Below are 16,533 nucleotides of genomic sequence, written 5' to 3'. Positions count from 1 at the left end.
TCATTGCTATGCCAACTTGAATCAGAGTATTTGTCAACCATGTTGAATCTACGCTTTCTGCACATGGATCTTTAACAAACTGATAAATAGCTTGGTTTGCCTCTGGGCACAAACACTGTATTGAAGATGAGTATCTGTTGACTGCCAGAATTAGTCAAATGTTATCTTTAATTTTGATATTACCTGGTTATAAATCAAAGGCAATCAACCTTGGCTGAAACATTAAAAAAAATCCTTCCACTTGTACACTTGTTACTGTTATGAACAAATATGGTATACAGCCTTCCTGGTAACTTTTATCCAGGTTTAACACATGTTGCACCATATATACCTGCAAGTCTACACCAGGAACATGTATAATTGACCTAATTAACAAGGCCACTGTTGGAGAAAATAAAACAGTCAATGATTAAGTTGATGTACGCTTCAAAAATATCTCCAACACAGCTTAGCATTAATGTATCCTCTTAGTGTATAGGAAAAAGCAAAAGAAGTCTACTGAACGAAAACTAGCTGCTAGTAATACTAGGCCTTGTTTTAATGATGTACACACAAAAAAATTCACACAATTTTAGGAATAAATGGGTAATAGTGGTTACAGCTTATTACTATAGAAGACAAAAGTGAACAGTATAAAGATGGAATAAATACATTTGGAAAGGACTGACAGAAAACATACATAAAAAATGAAAGTAACTACAGAACATGAAAGTGTATTCATAAGGAAATGATGGAATGCATGCACAAGTTGTGTTTGAATTAATGGAGTTGTTTTGATGTAATGTTACTTATCATAATAATGATCCTGGCTAAATTTCAGCAATCCTACTATAATCAAACAGAAGCTTCTTCACTTAATAATTCAACATTTATTATTAATTACCATGAACTCAAACAATTACAACTGAATTTCATCAACAAAACTCACTAAAAAGTTCATGTTCAAACTTCCTCAAGATGCTCTAATTAAACGATTCCACATTTTCTCTGCTTCTGAGGAACCAAATTTCTGTTCTGCTTTCATGTATCCCTCTGTCATTATATGTTGTTGTTGTTGTTGTGGGGTTTAACGCCATATTTCAGCACACGATAGGCTATGCATGGCGGCCAGTATTAATGGTGGAGGAAGAACCCGACAAAAACCCCGGGAAGAACCGCCGACCCACAAGAAACTACTGGCAAGCTTTCTCACATACCCACATTAGCCGAATCCTAGACTCGAACCCACGCGGACAGAGGTGAGATGGCAGTGATCTGTAACAGAGAGCGCTTTAGACCACTCGGCCACTCGGGGCCCCTATCATTATATGTAGGGAGCTGCACTGCGCAATTCAAGGGATGTTTTATCAAAGCTGTTATGGCCATTAACAAATGAAGTACCCTGCGCACTTTCATATTTTTATGAATAGCACAGCCCCTCCTAGGACAGCAACTGTGCTCTCTCTTTGGCAGCAACCAACTTTGACCATTTTGGTGGCAGATGCACAACTTGAAAAGTACTTCCACATGTTTACAATTGTCTCCACACATTCTACTGAATGTGTACTAAAACACACTGTTCAGTATTTTGCTGGCTTATTCATCGAGTTGATGAACACTGACTTTTCCAATCAGTCAATTAGCAACCCCAGTGCTGGGCATATATGTCAAGTTTTACATGGTCACTAAACATTTTCCATATGTTCATAATGTTCATTTTTAAGATTGCTATAAAGTACAAATGATATAAAAGCCAATAAAATTATCTTTCTAAATATTATTACTTGTTAGTGTTATTTGGATTTACACTTTACTGCAGATTGAAAAGTAAATTACAGGTAATTTTTTCTTTCTGTACAAAATCAGTAACTAAGTGACATGTGCATAATGTGTGGTTTATTTAGAAAATAATGCAACCAGGTTAAAGACAATGAATATTCATGAAAATTTCCAGCCAATCAGAAATCTGAATGATGGTCAGTGCTGAATTTAAAGACTTAAAATATCACAAGCCATGATGAAGATATTTTGAAGCAAATTCAATTATTCGCGATCCTCAAAAGTTTATAACTATTCTTTGCATACCACTGGATTCTGCATATTTTCATCTTTAATTTCATAAACCAGGAGGTGTAGAGTGTGCTGGATTTTGCTTTAAATGTAAGAAACTTATTATGAGTTTTCAACTTCATGAAGTGTGTGGTATAAACACCATCTTGAATATTTTATGATATTAGTAAACAAACGCTTGTAACCAATAGTTTAATGCCATATCGATACAACAATCTAAATCAATTTTTAGCATTTATTCATATATGTATTTTAAATGCACTCATCTTCTGCACATGGTCTGAGACAATTGTTCCTCATGATCACACACACACATATATAATTATATAAATTAAATTTAGTTTCTTCTTTTTCAAACAGTAAACTGCTGTTAAAAATGAAAAAATGAAAATAATAAAAATTGTTTTGATGAGTGAAAATTATACAACTTACAAACCCCTTTTAAAATTATCATATTACTTTTTTTTAAAAGATACTAAATATAATAGCTGTTCCTCTTTTTTAGATTGATGTGTATGGAAGCTATTCTGGTATTACAGATATTCTAAGCTGTTCTGACCTTGTGGTCCATTTGCCCTCAGAACGATTATCCTGGCCCCTTCTGCCATTTATACAACTTGACTAAAGAAAAAATATTGGATTTGTACTAGAAGTTTAAACTTTCCTTGAGAGGTCATACAAAGCTGCTAGTGAGCTTATAAATGTCATATAAAAGTTGAACCTAAGATTTAATACAGTGACTCAAAAATCTTTGCAAAGTTTGTAAATAAAATGGTAGCATTTTTGCATAATTTTCTTAATTAACTCATTATAAACTAAACCTACAAAAGATCTGACAGCATGGATGCATTCAGCAGGAATATTTACATAATAATATCAAATTTCATAGCAATATCTTACAAATAAAGAAGTTAAAACAATTTAAAGAACTATATTGTTGGTCTCAGGTCTGTCATCTAGCAAAGCAAACCAGCCTTTATATAAGACACCTACCAAGTTATTGTGAATGAAGTGATCTAAAGTGGTCTCAAATATCAATGTATAGTTAGTGATGTGGATCCAACCTGGATACTAATCAGATTTTATGAAACTGGCCTGGAAAAAGGAAGATATACTCAATTCCACCATCTTGAAAAGGCAACATCATTATCTAGAGGGTCCTACACCATCCTCATTTACAAATGTATAATGTGAACATGACAATGAGTTTCCTTTTAAATTTATCTCTTAAAAATAAATTTAATCAGTATTTTTCTTTTCTCTTAAAATTTTCAAACTTTTGGGGTTGCAAAAGGTTCAACACTCATTAAATGCAATATTACAAGTTTTCTCCCCTGTCAATCTGTGGAAGCAAGCTTCAGTAATCTCCCCTACTGAAGACACTGAGAACAGTATTAATATTTATTTTATTAAGAGAAGCTAAATAAGTGGATCAAGATATTTACTAATTCTACTGGATCTCTCCCACAAAACTAAATTCAGACACAACATAAACTTAACCAGCTTATGGATTATTGAAATTATGAAACTACTAGTCCAACAGGAAATTTACCAGCCTCCGGCTTGCTGGCTAGTATTGATTTCTAGTGTCGCTGCTGTTGAAGAATTCTAAGTTTGGACATGATCAGCATCACATATTACTGATATATACGTAAAGTGATTATTATGTAATAATTTTAAAGATTATACGATGGAAAAAAATAAATATAAGTATTGTATATTACCCTTGTAGCTTTTATGCAGTAAGGAATGCAGAAGCCCATTTTCAAATGTACCATAATTGCATGGGATTTGATGTGCTCATCAGCTCATCAAAGAATGTTAAAAACATAACACTATCTCGAATTAAATGTGGGACTGTATTCAGCTAGAGTTAAGAGGTGAGAAAAAGTTTGGATTTCCATCTAGATCTTTTCTTAGCACAATGTTTGGATACTTTTTGTTTTTTTAGTTATCCTGCATTTCAAATGGCAAAAACTTGAAGTTTCCCATATCATTTTATGCCAGTTTCTGTTGATGACGATTGTGAGTGGAGATAAGACAGTGATAAAATTGGCAAATACATCAAGCAATGAATGTAAATTTATATAATAGTAATTACAGAACAATAAATATGAAAGATATTCAGTTTTACTATCCATGTGAAAGGGAAAAATGCCAAGCAGCCAAGCTTGATAAAAACCACAGAAATGTGGTAATAAAAAAATTGAGTTTACAGTATCAACACTCTTTTAATGGAAACATGTTCTAAAATAGGAAGGATGCTTGATTTATGATAACTGATGCACTTGCTGTTGACAAATCAAATGCAAACGATCACAAACAACTGTTACAAAAAAGTTGTCTCAGGAGATAGTCTGACAAAGAGGTAATTTTTTTACATAAAAATTTTCAAGACGGATCATCAATCTTCTCTAACCACTTGATGATCATCTAATATAATCAATTAACTGTCCAAAATTATTTTGACTAATCCACTGGGATAACAATATGCTTCCAAATCTCGAACACCCAGCCATCTCTATTGGCTACTTCAACAGCCATCACCCTGACTGGGGCTACTCACACTCCAATAAAGACAAGATAGGGAACACTTGGTAATGAACAATTACCTCTTTCTAACCCACAACTCCAAGCAATGTGGGACTTTTCATTCTGCAAGAACTGTATTTCAACAAAAAGTGATCACAGAAATGGTAAATTATCAATTGGTAATTTTTAATGAAAGTGACAGATGGTCAATGAAAATGAAGTCAGAAGAACACCACAAACAAGTTTCATTTCATATGGATTTGATCCAATGACTTTAGCATGCATACTAACCTTGTGATTTTTCAGTTTTCCTTCTAATACATTTAGTTCCCACTTTTCTGGGTTGCCCAGGGCTAGAAGTTGTCCCTCGATGTCATCTAGCCAAGATCGCAGCTGCTTCAAGTCATCATCCAGATCTTTCAAAAAGGAATAGAAAATTAGCATTCCAATATAAATTACTCAAAATCTACTTTTCTAAATACAGTCAAAAACACACACAAGTTCTTGAATTAACTGTGATTATATATATGTGTGTGTGTATTTATACATACACACACATAACACTCCCTTGATTACTTGTGAACCTGCTTATAATGCAGTGTCTGGTGTGAATCCCATTTTTTTAAACTAGAGATAACCAAAAAATGAACCCTATTGTTTTTTAAGTTAAAGAAATCATGATCTAAATTGGTAACTGAAACAAAGATATATCACTCGTTTTATCATCAGAATGTGGTAGATGAGGACCTGGAAATTTGAATCAACATTATGAAATTGTTAATTTTTAATTAGAAGTCATAATTTCTTTTACATTCTCTTTTGAGACTACATTCTAGGCAAACCGTAAATGTAAATGATATTCAATGAAATATTGATCACTGAAAATGTCACGCCTACTGGAGGCAGTACTTTAATAATTAAAAACCAATTAATAAGTTCATTTTATCAACTGAATTCAGTATTAAAGTTCTATCATTATGTATGGTGTAAATGTAATGATGATCAATGTAATGTACCCTCTTTTATTCAAATGTAATATGTGACAATCTACCATCAGCATTTCTCTGAGAACCTAATTCAATGACAACTGTTTTGATATCTGACTTGCAGAAGTATTTGTTGTGTTGGTGCAATGATTTAAAAGCTCACCTCCTTTGTATTATCATGTTAACTGCGTCTTTTTTTATCAAATAAAAGATGTGAAATAAAAGAAAAATTAAAAAGCATGCAAATTCTACAAGTGTAAGATCCAGCAGGCTTGGGCGTGAGGTCAACTGAACTTATTTAAATTGATCAATTGTACACTGATATAAATATTACTGTGTACTTAATATAATTAGACTACCTTAAATTAAGCTACTCAGTCATAAATGTGACCAAAGAAAGCAAGGCAACCAAGTGAAATGAATGCTTTGCTAAATAAAGAACTTTGTTTCACATATACAGATCATTATGGAGAAGCACATTTCAGAAAATTCCTGAATTGGCACACAGAGACACTCTCAAGTATGAGAAGTTTCACTATTACTTGCAATGAAATCATGGCATCAGTATTTTACTAACTGAAAAGTACACAATTTGAGTTTCGATGCAAACAAGTTTTTCATGAAATGTTTCTAGCTTTGGGGGTAAAAAAAGAAATCTTGTGTTGTGGTGTAGCAACAGGTAGTCTGCTTTCCTGCCTTGTAGACTCCATGACTCAAACACTGCCTCAACAAAATTCAGTGATGTAATACACAAATGTTTTCACTTAGATGTAAAGGCTGTTGAAATCAGTTGGAATAATATTAATAATCTTTCAGATGTTGGGCATCTTGAAAAATATACCTTGATTTATTTCAAAGAAATCCAGACTGCCTGTGTAGACAGATGAAAATGAAAAGGTCATTATGTGAGTGTGCCTGCTAAGTGCATATAATATCAACTCAGTGGCATCATTTGTTGGTGATGTGTCCTTAGTCATGATGAAGTACAGGCTGTATGCACAGGCAAGGCAATGGGTGCCATTCACCCGTGGAAATCTCCATAGAGCATGAATTAACAATTCTCCAACCTGTATGATAGTATTATTGGTATTAAACACACACACACACATGCCCACACACACAGCATATTCCTTAATTAACACCATTGGGGGCATTATGTTTTCCAAATGGGGTTGGTGGGTAAAAGCTACAATCCTTTTGATGTGCTCTTATAATGACAACATGTACATTTGGAAGTCTTTCTGCCACTGGATTCAGTCAATGCAAATATCAGTAAAATGATCAATCAGCACCTTTTCCCACTCTTTGAATTTGCCACCCAGCAACTGCATGTTTAACACTACGAAAAGTTCAAAACACAGCTGCTCGGATCATACCTAGAGTACCACAATCAGAGCACACCTCCCCACTGCTCTGTACCCTACACTGGCTATCCATTCGATCCAGAATCAAACACAAAATTTGTTCTCTGTGCTACATTTCACTGTCGGACTCTAGTCCAACATACCTATCTGACCTCACCCATGTGTACACACCAGGACGATATTTGCCCTCCTCTTCTGACAATCGTATAGTCATTATTCCCACTATGAAAACAAAGTCATATGGACAGCGTTCTTTTGCATACCAGGGCCCAGCAACGTGGAATGAATTGCCCACTGAACTTAGACACAAAGACACAGTGATCACATTCAAGAGGGCTCTCAATACTCACTTATTTAGACTGCAAGAACAAACTTAAAGACCTAATAATGTTTCCTACCTGAAATATTTTTAGCATGTTTTTTACTTTTTAATGTTTTTCTAATTTCATGGTGTCTGTTTTTGTAATAATATTATTATATGTTTTTTATCTTATAGGTGTTGTCTAATGTTGTAAAGCGCTTAGAGCTTCTAAAGATTAGACGCTATACAAAGTCCTCATTATTATTGTTATTATTATGTGTGCCTTTGATTTTGTAGTAATTTCTACATTGATATATACACTGCAACCTGTAACTTTAGTAATTTATACATTGATATATACACTGTAACCTGTAACTTTAGTAATTTATACATTGATATATACATTGCAACCTATAACTTCAGCAATTTATACATTGATATATACATCGTAACAGTATGATCAACTGAGACTGCTCAGCATTTTGTTGTAATGTTGTTGTTCTTGTTGTTGTTGTAGGGTTTAATGCCATTTTTCAGCACATGATAGGCTATACATGGCGGCCAGTATCAATGGTGGAGGAAGAACCCGGGAAATCCCCGGAAAGAACCACCAACACTCGAGAAGCTACTGGCAAGCTTTCTCACATATCCACATTAGCTGAATCCGAGACTCGAACCTAAGCAGACAGAGGTAAGATGGCAGTGATCCATAATGGAGAGCGCTTTAGACCACTCGGGGCCCCCATTTTGTTGTAATCATGGATCTGAAGTGGATGGGTGTTGAAAAACACAGGTCTTACACTGCATCATGAAAAACAATTATTTTAAAAAAGGAGAGCGGAGCATTAATTAGGAAATGACTTATTATATATATATATATATATAGAGAGAAAGAGACAGAGAGACACACACACACACACACATTGTAAATCGTAATAATGAGTAATTTAGAATATTAGTAGTTTTTACTCCTCAAATGCAATCATTCATATATGTATGTATGTATGTATGTATGTATGTATGTATGTATCTATATATATATATATATATATATATATATATATATATATATATATATATATATATATATATATATATAACTTAAATTCAGTAGTCCCTTTAATTTGAAAGAGTTATGTACATGAGAATTTTGTGACATTTAAGTATATTGTCTTAAAATAGGGCTTGAAATTCCTAACTAATTTTAAGAAATCTTCAATAAATCACATTTTGAATTTTGAATTAAACAGTCTTTCAAAAAAATTGTACCTGGTACATGTCTCAAATGATACCAGCCAACTGACCTCCTGGCTGCAATGTTTTAGCCCTGATGTCAATTTATGTGATACATTCTGTATTTAAAATATGAATGGTGGTGATATATATATATTACACTGTCAATTCTTTTACTGCAAACGGATCATTTTAAATCTTGACTCAAAAGACAAATACAAAATTGAAATGTGGAGTGACAGAATCTGCACATATGCTTAAAGGAAATAACTAAAACTCATAATATCCTGAAAAACAGGTAACAGTTCTGTCCCTTGTCATCTTGGTGCCTCAGTTTTAGTAAACAATGCCCAATGAATAATTTGAAGCTAATAAAAATGACACTACTTGGAATGATGCCTATTGTCAACATGTGCCATATACACTTACCTAAACGTCGGATCCAACTGCAAACAACATAGGCTCTGATCTGCCATTGCATAATACCCCATTTATTAATCCTAACACACAGTGTATACCTGGATATGTCAATGCATTATTTATTTACCAAGTTAAGCAGATGTTTATCTAAGAAGACATCTCAGAACTGATGTAGAATTTATTAGCCTGATTACAGAATACTGGGGATAAAACAGGACTCAAATGTAATTAAACTCATTTCTGACTGGACCATTTGAATTCCATGATAAAATGAATACCTATTAATAACTGTTTACATCCATGTGGCAATAACAGCACTGCATTACTGGATACAAATGCTGGTGTATGTACATAGCATAAGCTCACTTTAAGTGGGACGCATATCTGCCTTATTCAGAAACAGAGTTTTACAGTAGAGTAAAAGGAAAAGGCAATGATCACAAAAAAGCACTTCACTACCACTGAATTATAAACACTAATGCTCACGTGGATTATGAACACTAACCCTCACATGGATAATGAATACTAATGCTCAGATAGATAATGAATGCTAATGCTCACATGGATAATGAACACTAACACTCGCATGGATAATGAACACTAACGCTTACATGGATAATGAACACTAATACTCACATGGATTATGAACATTAACGCTCACATGGATAATGAACACTAATGCTCACATGGATTATGAACACTAATGCTCACATGAATAATGAACAATGTAACATTTACTTGCATTATGAACACTGTAATAGTTGCTTAGATTATGAACATGGCAGTTTGCCACCTGAATTATGAACACTGTAACACTCACCTGGATTATGAACAATATAACATTTACTTGGGTTATGAACAGTGTAACAGTTACCTGGATTATGATCATGGCAGTTTGCCACCTGGATTATGAATGCTGTAATGTATTATGAACACAGTAACACTCACTTGATTAAAACATTGTAACACCGTTTTTACTGATTCAGCCAGTAATGCAGTGCATTTTTTCTGCTGATTTTTTTAATGCTGAAGAGAAAGCAACATGCCCATGGATATCAATACAAAGCTCCAAACAATATTCTTTTTTTCTGTTCCTGAAAGCCCTTTCTCTGCAAAAATGAAAACCAAAAGTAAACACAGCGTGACCCAAACATGTATAGGATGTCTGACACCCAGCTGACTGACAACATTTCGGAAAATCAAAAGTACACCAAATTCCAACTTTAATTAAAAATAGTAATGAAACTACACAACTCAAAGGATTAAGAAAATTACATGAGTGGCTTACGCACCATTGGAATAGATTTCTGTCCATTAGTTCAACTGGACTTGATTTGATCTTATGCGCTTTGCTGTTTCTGGGCGTACAGCTTTCCTGTGGCGCCGTGGGCCCCTTGCCTCCTTTCCTCGCCCAGACATGTTCATGAATTAAAACGTGCGACATTCGCACATAAAAGCGGGACTGTAGTGGTGCCATTCCTACAGTCACAATCAATTGAAAATCTCAACCTTCGAGACTTAACCAGTCGCAACAGCACTAGTTGCACAGGCAACTTAAATCCTTTAAATGATTGATTGCAATTTTGTTGTTTTTTATGGGAAGCTTTAAAAAATGAAAGAGAAAGCAGCACTAACATGGACACTCATAAAGAAATCAAACTAACTGATTTCTTTTACTAAAACCAGGGCAACTGCAATTTTCAAAAAAGATATGCAACTCTTGGAATATCAAATTAAAACAAGCTTCACAATAAGAAACAGCTGGTATTTTTTTAACATGTTAGATCATTAATCCATTTTATAATAATTCTATCAGTTTAATAAAAATGTTAACTTATTTTCATCAGCCCACAATTTTCTCCCATTTCACAAACCTAATACTTTATTGTCGGCAGGATTATTATTTCCTAAATGAACTCGGACTTAACTTTTAGGTGATATAAACTTTGTGGGACAACAAATTCTTATTTGTTTACATTGTAGTTTTTATTTCTAACTGAGTGGTATTCTGCAAGATTGTTACTGCCAGAAGTTAATTTGGTGACTTACAGTTTAATTTTCCTTGTGGAAAGAAAGAGGGTGTGGTGTTTATTAGGAAGAAGACATTTATTCAACCTATGGTACTCCATGCTGGTCATAAATATGCATAAGCATGCTCATATTTTATCACTTCCATTAGGGGTAAATCAATTTTGAGATCCATGATCTTCCTTAGAAACAAATCAACCACTGTGACATTAAATTAAATATGTCTCAAGATTTTACCACTAGGAATCTGATAATCTTGTGCAAATTTATCATTGTTTTCAGGTGTCTTCAATAGCAACGAAGTGTAAACCTACTTTAACTGGTCATAATATTTGAGAAATTTCTGATCCTACTTGGTACAAATGTCTGAAGACAGGAGACATGATTTTTGTATCCAAGACAGATCTCAAGCAACTACATGGCTTCCAAAATGGAAGCAAGGTTTAGAATTCAGCCCAGAATTTAGCAGACACAAATATTTACGGGTTAATGCATGTGACTAGTTATTGCATCTTTCCTATTCATCTACAGATATCTATGTTGCCAATGGTTTTGTTTCACCTTTTTCAAAATAAAATGCAAGGTAGCGATCATTATGTTATCCAACAGCTGTGTCAGTTCACTGCAGATTTTTTGGCAAGCCTATGACTCAGACACCACCCTATTTTGTTATACCTATAATTCCTGGGGCTGGGGACACTGTCCCAGATTCCTCCAAATTTGGAAGACTCACAAAAATGTCCAAGGGACAAGAAAAAAAATACTACATAGTACTTAATGTACTAACGGTGGTGAAAGAAAATTGGATAATCATTTGCTTGACAGATTTCCCACCTTAAATATTGTCACCTGTAGTGCATCATCTTCTCTTACGTGGAAAATTATATTAGAATTACAAACATTTCAGCAAGTGCGCATGTAGCCCATAAAAAGATATTTTCATCCCTGGTTCAACTGAAAAGAGCTGATCTTGCTCTCATTTAACATCACTATCTAGCAGCATTTATGAAAATAATTCACCATGTTTTCTAAATTATTTTTCTACTGAAACCAGTAATTCATAGATTCAATGCCAAATTGTGATTTCCTGAGAGATTTCCACCATCCCTGAAATTTAGTTCCATTTATCATTAATTCAACATAGAAAATACATTATGCTACTGGCCATCAGTGACTTTTCATTGCAACTTGGTAAACTTTCACAAACCTTGTGTCACAGAATTAGGCAAAAAAATAACTTGGTTTTGCCTTAGAACTATTTGACTATTTTTCGTTCTACAGATGTACAACGTCATCAAGGGTGAATAAGTGTTTTTCCAGGTAAGCAACTGTATTAACATGTACCTCGCCGGAAATTACTTGCGATGAGGGACAGTAATAACATGATATGCACGGGTATTTTACTCTGACTATTGCTCACTCTCCCATGGATTTAAGAAAGATCAATTTCTAAACTGACACTGGTTGTTTTGGATCACGTCAAGGAGTGTACACTCTCCATTGTTCTCCAGCCATAGGGGTAAGTGTTAAATATATATTTCATTTGATATGCGAAGGTTATTCGGTTTGTAATGTGTTATCGTGAAATAATACATTTATCACAACGCAGAGTTGTACTTTGAATTACAAGTTACTATTAGAGGTTAATGTATTAGCATATATCTAGAGATTTTACAGAAACTATTATTATGATCAGTTTGGTTTTATTGTAGCTGACTGAATATGACTAGAGCTGACTAGAGTTGACTAGAGATGTCTAGAACTATCTGAAGCTGTTTAGAGCTGTCTGGAATTTCGAGAGTATTTAAGGCTGCGTGCTGTCGATATGTATGTATGTATGTACGTATGTCTGAGCCATGGACGTAGACATAGCTAATTCAAAAGGGAGCTGTATGCTGTCTGTACATGTGTATACGTATGACTGTACATGTGGTAGATCCATGAAGGGTGTGAGCGGCCGATAAGAGTGTGGGCCAACCCAAGGAATCGTGCGACTGTACAAGAGGTATAGAAGCATACATTTGGTTCAATTGTTGTTCCAATTGGGTGCATTTTATGTTCATAAGATTATTTTGAATCTTAGTTGTGTCCCAAGAGATTATGTGAATCTCTCTTATAGTTTATTTGAAACACATATGAATATCATAAGATTATTCTGAATCTTAATCAGAGTCCATATGTGAATCTATCTTGTAGTGTAGAATACTATTTGAAACGTATCTGCAGTCCATGAGGTTCTTGGATCTGTATTTCATATTGAGTTCATATTCTTGGTTTACGTTCAATGTGTGAATGTTTGTGTAGAGTGAGTGGGTCAATCGTATGTTGAGAGCGTGAGAGAATCATTGTATTTTTACACCATATATTTTTCTTTATTAATTCATTTCATAAATTTCCATCTTTCACACACTGTGTTTGTCTTATTCATTTAGTCCAAAACCCCACTCAGTTTCTATTCTGCGACACCTTGAATGTTTTAATTGCCAAAAATAGTTTTAAACTGGAAAATTAACTGTCATCTTCAAATAATAGACACAATTTTCAATTTTTCTCCAACTGAAAAAATGTCTGTGTGCATGCATGTGTGTACAGACAGAAATTATGTGTGTGCAAAACCTGTCATCCAGCACTCAAGCATCAATACTGTACCTGCGGAAATTTGATGAAACTTGTTACATTTAATATTTATGGAGTGGGGACTACCTTTTTCACCATCAATCCCACCCTAATAGGATGGAAAAGTGCAACAGGTCAAAGGTCACCACTTAACATCTACATATTTTGATAGGTTTCAACGTACAGTTGCTAAGCTGCATGAATTTAATTATCTTTGAATTTATCTTATGAAAATTTTATAAGTAGAGAGTTAACATTTTTGTTGGAAATGAGGATTCCCCCTAAATTATGACCCTGTGTCTGCCCTTGGCTGCTGGATCATAACTTGGAACCCAGTTGGTTCTCCACCCTAGAACCTACTCCTGGCTCTTGAAATGAAAACCTGCATTGGCCCTTAGGTCTCTCTCTCACTGATGCTTGTGTCCCCCTTAAAGTATACATACACTTACTGGACATCACAAGAAGAATTATTTATGCAACCTGCATTGGACCTTAGGTCTCTCACTGATGCTTGTGTCACCCTTAAAGTATACATACACTTTCTGGACATCACAAGAAGAATTATTTATACATATAACTAAGCTCATGAAACTGTTTTTACCATTCCACCTCATCCTCCCCTCCCCTCACCATAACTTGGAAATATTCATGACCCCCACCCTATAAGCATGAATGTAATTTCTCAGCAATAAAAGGACAAGCCATTTATGCAACCAAAATTGGCCTCTGGGTCTCTCACACCCATTGGGTACTAACTTGGAATATAAAGTGAAATCTGCTGGTATTAACCAAGAGAAGTGCATTAAGCTAAGTCCGATAAAGGTGACAACATTCTTTTGAACTATTGTTTATCAGCTATACACGCCAATAAGAGGAGTAAGACCTCAAGCTGCATAGACCCAGATCTGCCATTGCATAATGCAACAGCAGCGATGGGTCTATATGATGGGTCTATATAGTTTGTTAGGAGTTTTCAGGATAACAAACAACACAGACCCTGATCTGCAGTTGCATCAATGGCAGATCAGGACCTTTGGGGTTCTTTTTGCAGTCTGACTGAACTTATTAAGCAAGTATATAGGGTACAATAAAAAAAATTCTACCTTCATTTCGATGTTAACCTCTCAGCATGGCATCTAGAGCCAAGTTAACACAGAACAGTGCCAAGATGACTGCCTTGCCCTACCACTAGCTGATAAAGTGTTCTTAATTTTTTTACATATATTCAACACATTTTATTGTAGATTTCTGAGCCAGCAGTGACAAGTTCAGTCAATCAAATGAAATTAACCATTTAGTAAATGCAAACCAATATGTTATAACTTCGTGTCAAGATTCCCCTTTAAATATGACAATGACATTTATTATCTGTGAGAAAACAGGTGATTAAATTGGAATAAGATTTTCTCAAAATTTTGCTAAATACATCACTGCTTAATTAAAATATTCTTACCTCTAAGCATAGCATCTGGATCCTGGTTCTGGTAGTACGGAGCCACGACGTCTGCCAATGCCTGCCACTGGCTGTTAATGTGCTGAAGTCTTGAGTTGATATCATCCTTTAGGTGAGGGTGTCGCTGCTGCAGTTGTTTAGCGTATTCATTGAACAGTTTGTGCCGAGGAGAACGCTGCATCATCTCCTCATAATAACTCTGTACATAAATGAAAATGACAATGAATAAATAAGAATGAAAATCTAGTAACTGAACGAAAGTCCCTTGAAAGGACTGATGCACTTATTGCAAAACAAGTTTCCAGACTATTTCTTTATTTTAACTACTGAATGTTGAAACCATCTCTAATAGTCCTGAGTGAAAAGAATTTCAAATTAGACATTGTGACAACCATAATAAATTGAAGATTGACAAATCTGACACCATTAGAAGACTTTTGGTGAAAACCCGTTGTTGAAATGACCATCCATTCAGCAGTAGAGACAATATTTTCAAATTGTTCATTGTGGCAGCCATATTTGAAGTCAGATGGGCATTGTGTTCATTCAGGACCCACTAAAATTATTCTTCTGGTGAAAACCCCATGTTGATGTGACTTACCATGTACATGAGTAGCAGTAACATGATTTTTCAAGACAGGTGCCATGTTGAAAACCCCATGTCGATGTGACTTACCATGTACATAGAGTAGCAGTAACATGATTTTTCAAGACATGGTGCCATGGTGAAAACCCCATGTCGATGTGACTTACCATGTACATAGAGTAGCAGTAGCAGTAACATGATATTTCAAGACAGGTGCCATGGTGGCTCCACTGCATGTCAGATCTGCATTATTTTCATTTAAAACCAACATGACATGAAAAACTGCTCTGGTGGCCTAGTGGTTAGAGTGTCTGCCTCGAAAGCGGAAGGTCATGTGTTCAAACCCCCGCTCAGTCATACCAAAGACTTACAAAAATGGTACAAACAACTGCCTCGCTTGACACTCAGCATTAAGACCGCACCAATAGCACTTATGTCATATTTGCTATTATTCCTTATATCCACAATTTAAGGGTCGTTTCAGTAAGACTGGTCAAATCATAAGGGTTGAAAGGTCTGTACAGAACCATATTTTACATCAGATCAGAATAAACTAGATATCAGAAATCCCATACTGATCTGACCATCAATTCAGTACAAGCAGCAATACTAAGATGGCTGCTGTGGTGGCCATGACACCTGTCTGAGCAACACTATCACCAACTTCACCTTAGAACAAATGTGTGTGTGTTAATTTTAAAAATCCACTAAGTACTTTTGAAGAAGTAGCAATAAATCTGTGTTAACAGATGGATGGACATCAGCCATCAGGCCAATGACAGACAACAGGCCATCATTAACTCTTCTAGTCTGTCATTCCCTGACATTTTAATCAGGCCAATGACAGACAACAGGCCACCATTAACTCTTCTGGTCTGTCATTCCCTGAAATTTTAATCTGGCCAATGACAGACAACAGGCCACCATTAACTCTTCTGGTCTGTCATTCCCTGACATTTTAATCT

The 16,533-nt window shown here is 34.9% G+C and overlaps 1 protein-coding gene across 3 annotated transcripts in view; it reads right to left on the bottom strand.

The window, feature by feature from the left end:
• LOC149805587 (uncharacterized) overlaps positions 1–16,533 on the bottom strand; it is a 228,397-nt gene that overhangs the window by 131,094 nt on the left and 80,770 nt on the right. For all 3 annotated transcript variants that reach the window (XM_089950221.1, XM_089950222.1, XM_089950223.1), the window contains exons 4-5: positions 14,983–15,181; positions 4,873–4,997 (exon numbers count right to left, since the gene is read on the bottom strand). In XM_089950221.1, coding sequence (XP_089806347.1) covers positions 4,873–4,997; positions 14,983–15,181 — 324 coding nt within the window. The remainder of the gene's footprint in view (positions 1–4,872; positions 4,998–14,982; positions 15,182–16,533) is intronic.

The sequence above is a fragment of the Sinohyriopsis cumingii genome, chromosome 2 (assembly GCF_028554795.1).
Source record: "Sinohyriopsis cumingii isolate HCF-2022 chromosome 2, ASM2855479v2, whole genome shotgun sequence".
NCBI classification, from domain to species: Eukaryota; Metazoa; Mollusca; class Bivalvia; order Unionida; family Unionidae; genus Sinohyriopsis; species Sinohyriopsis cumingii.
This window is presented reverse-complemented; position numbering and strand designations above follow the sequence as displayed.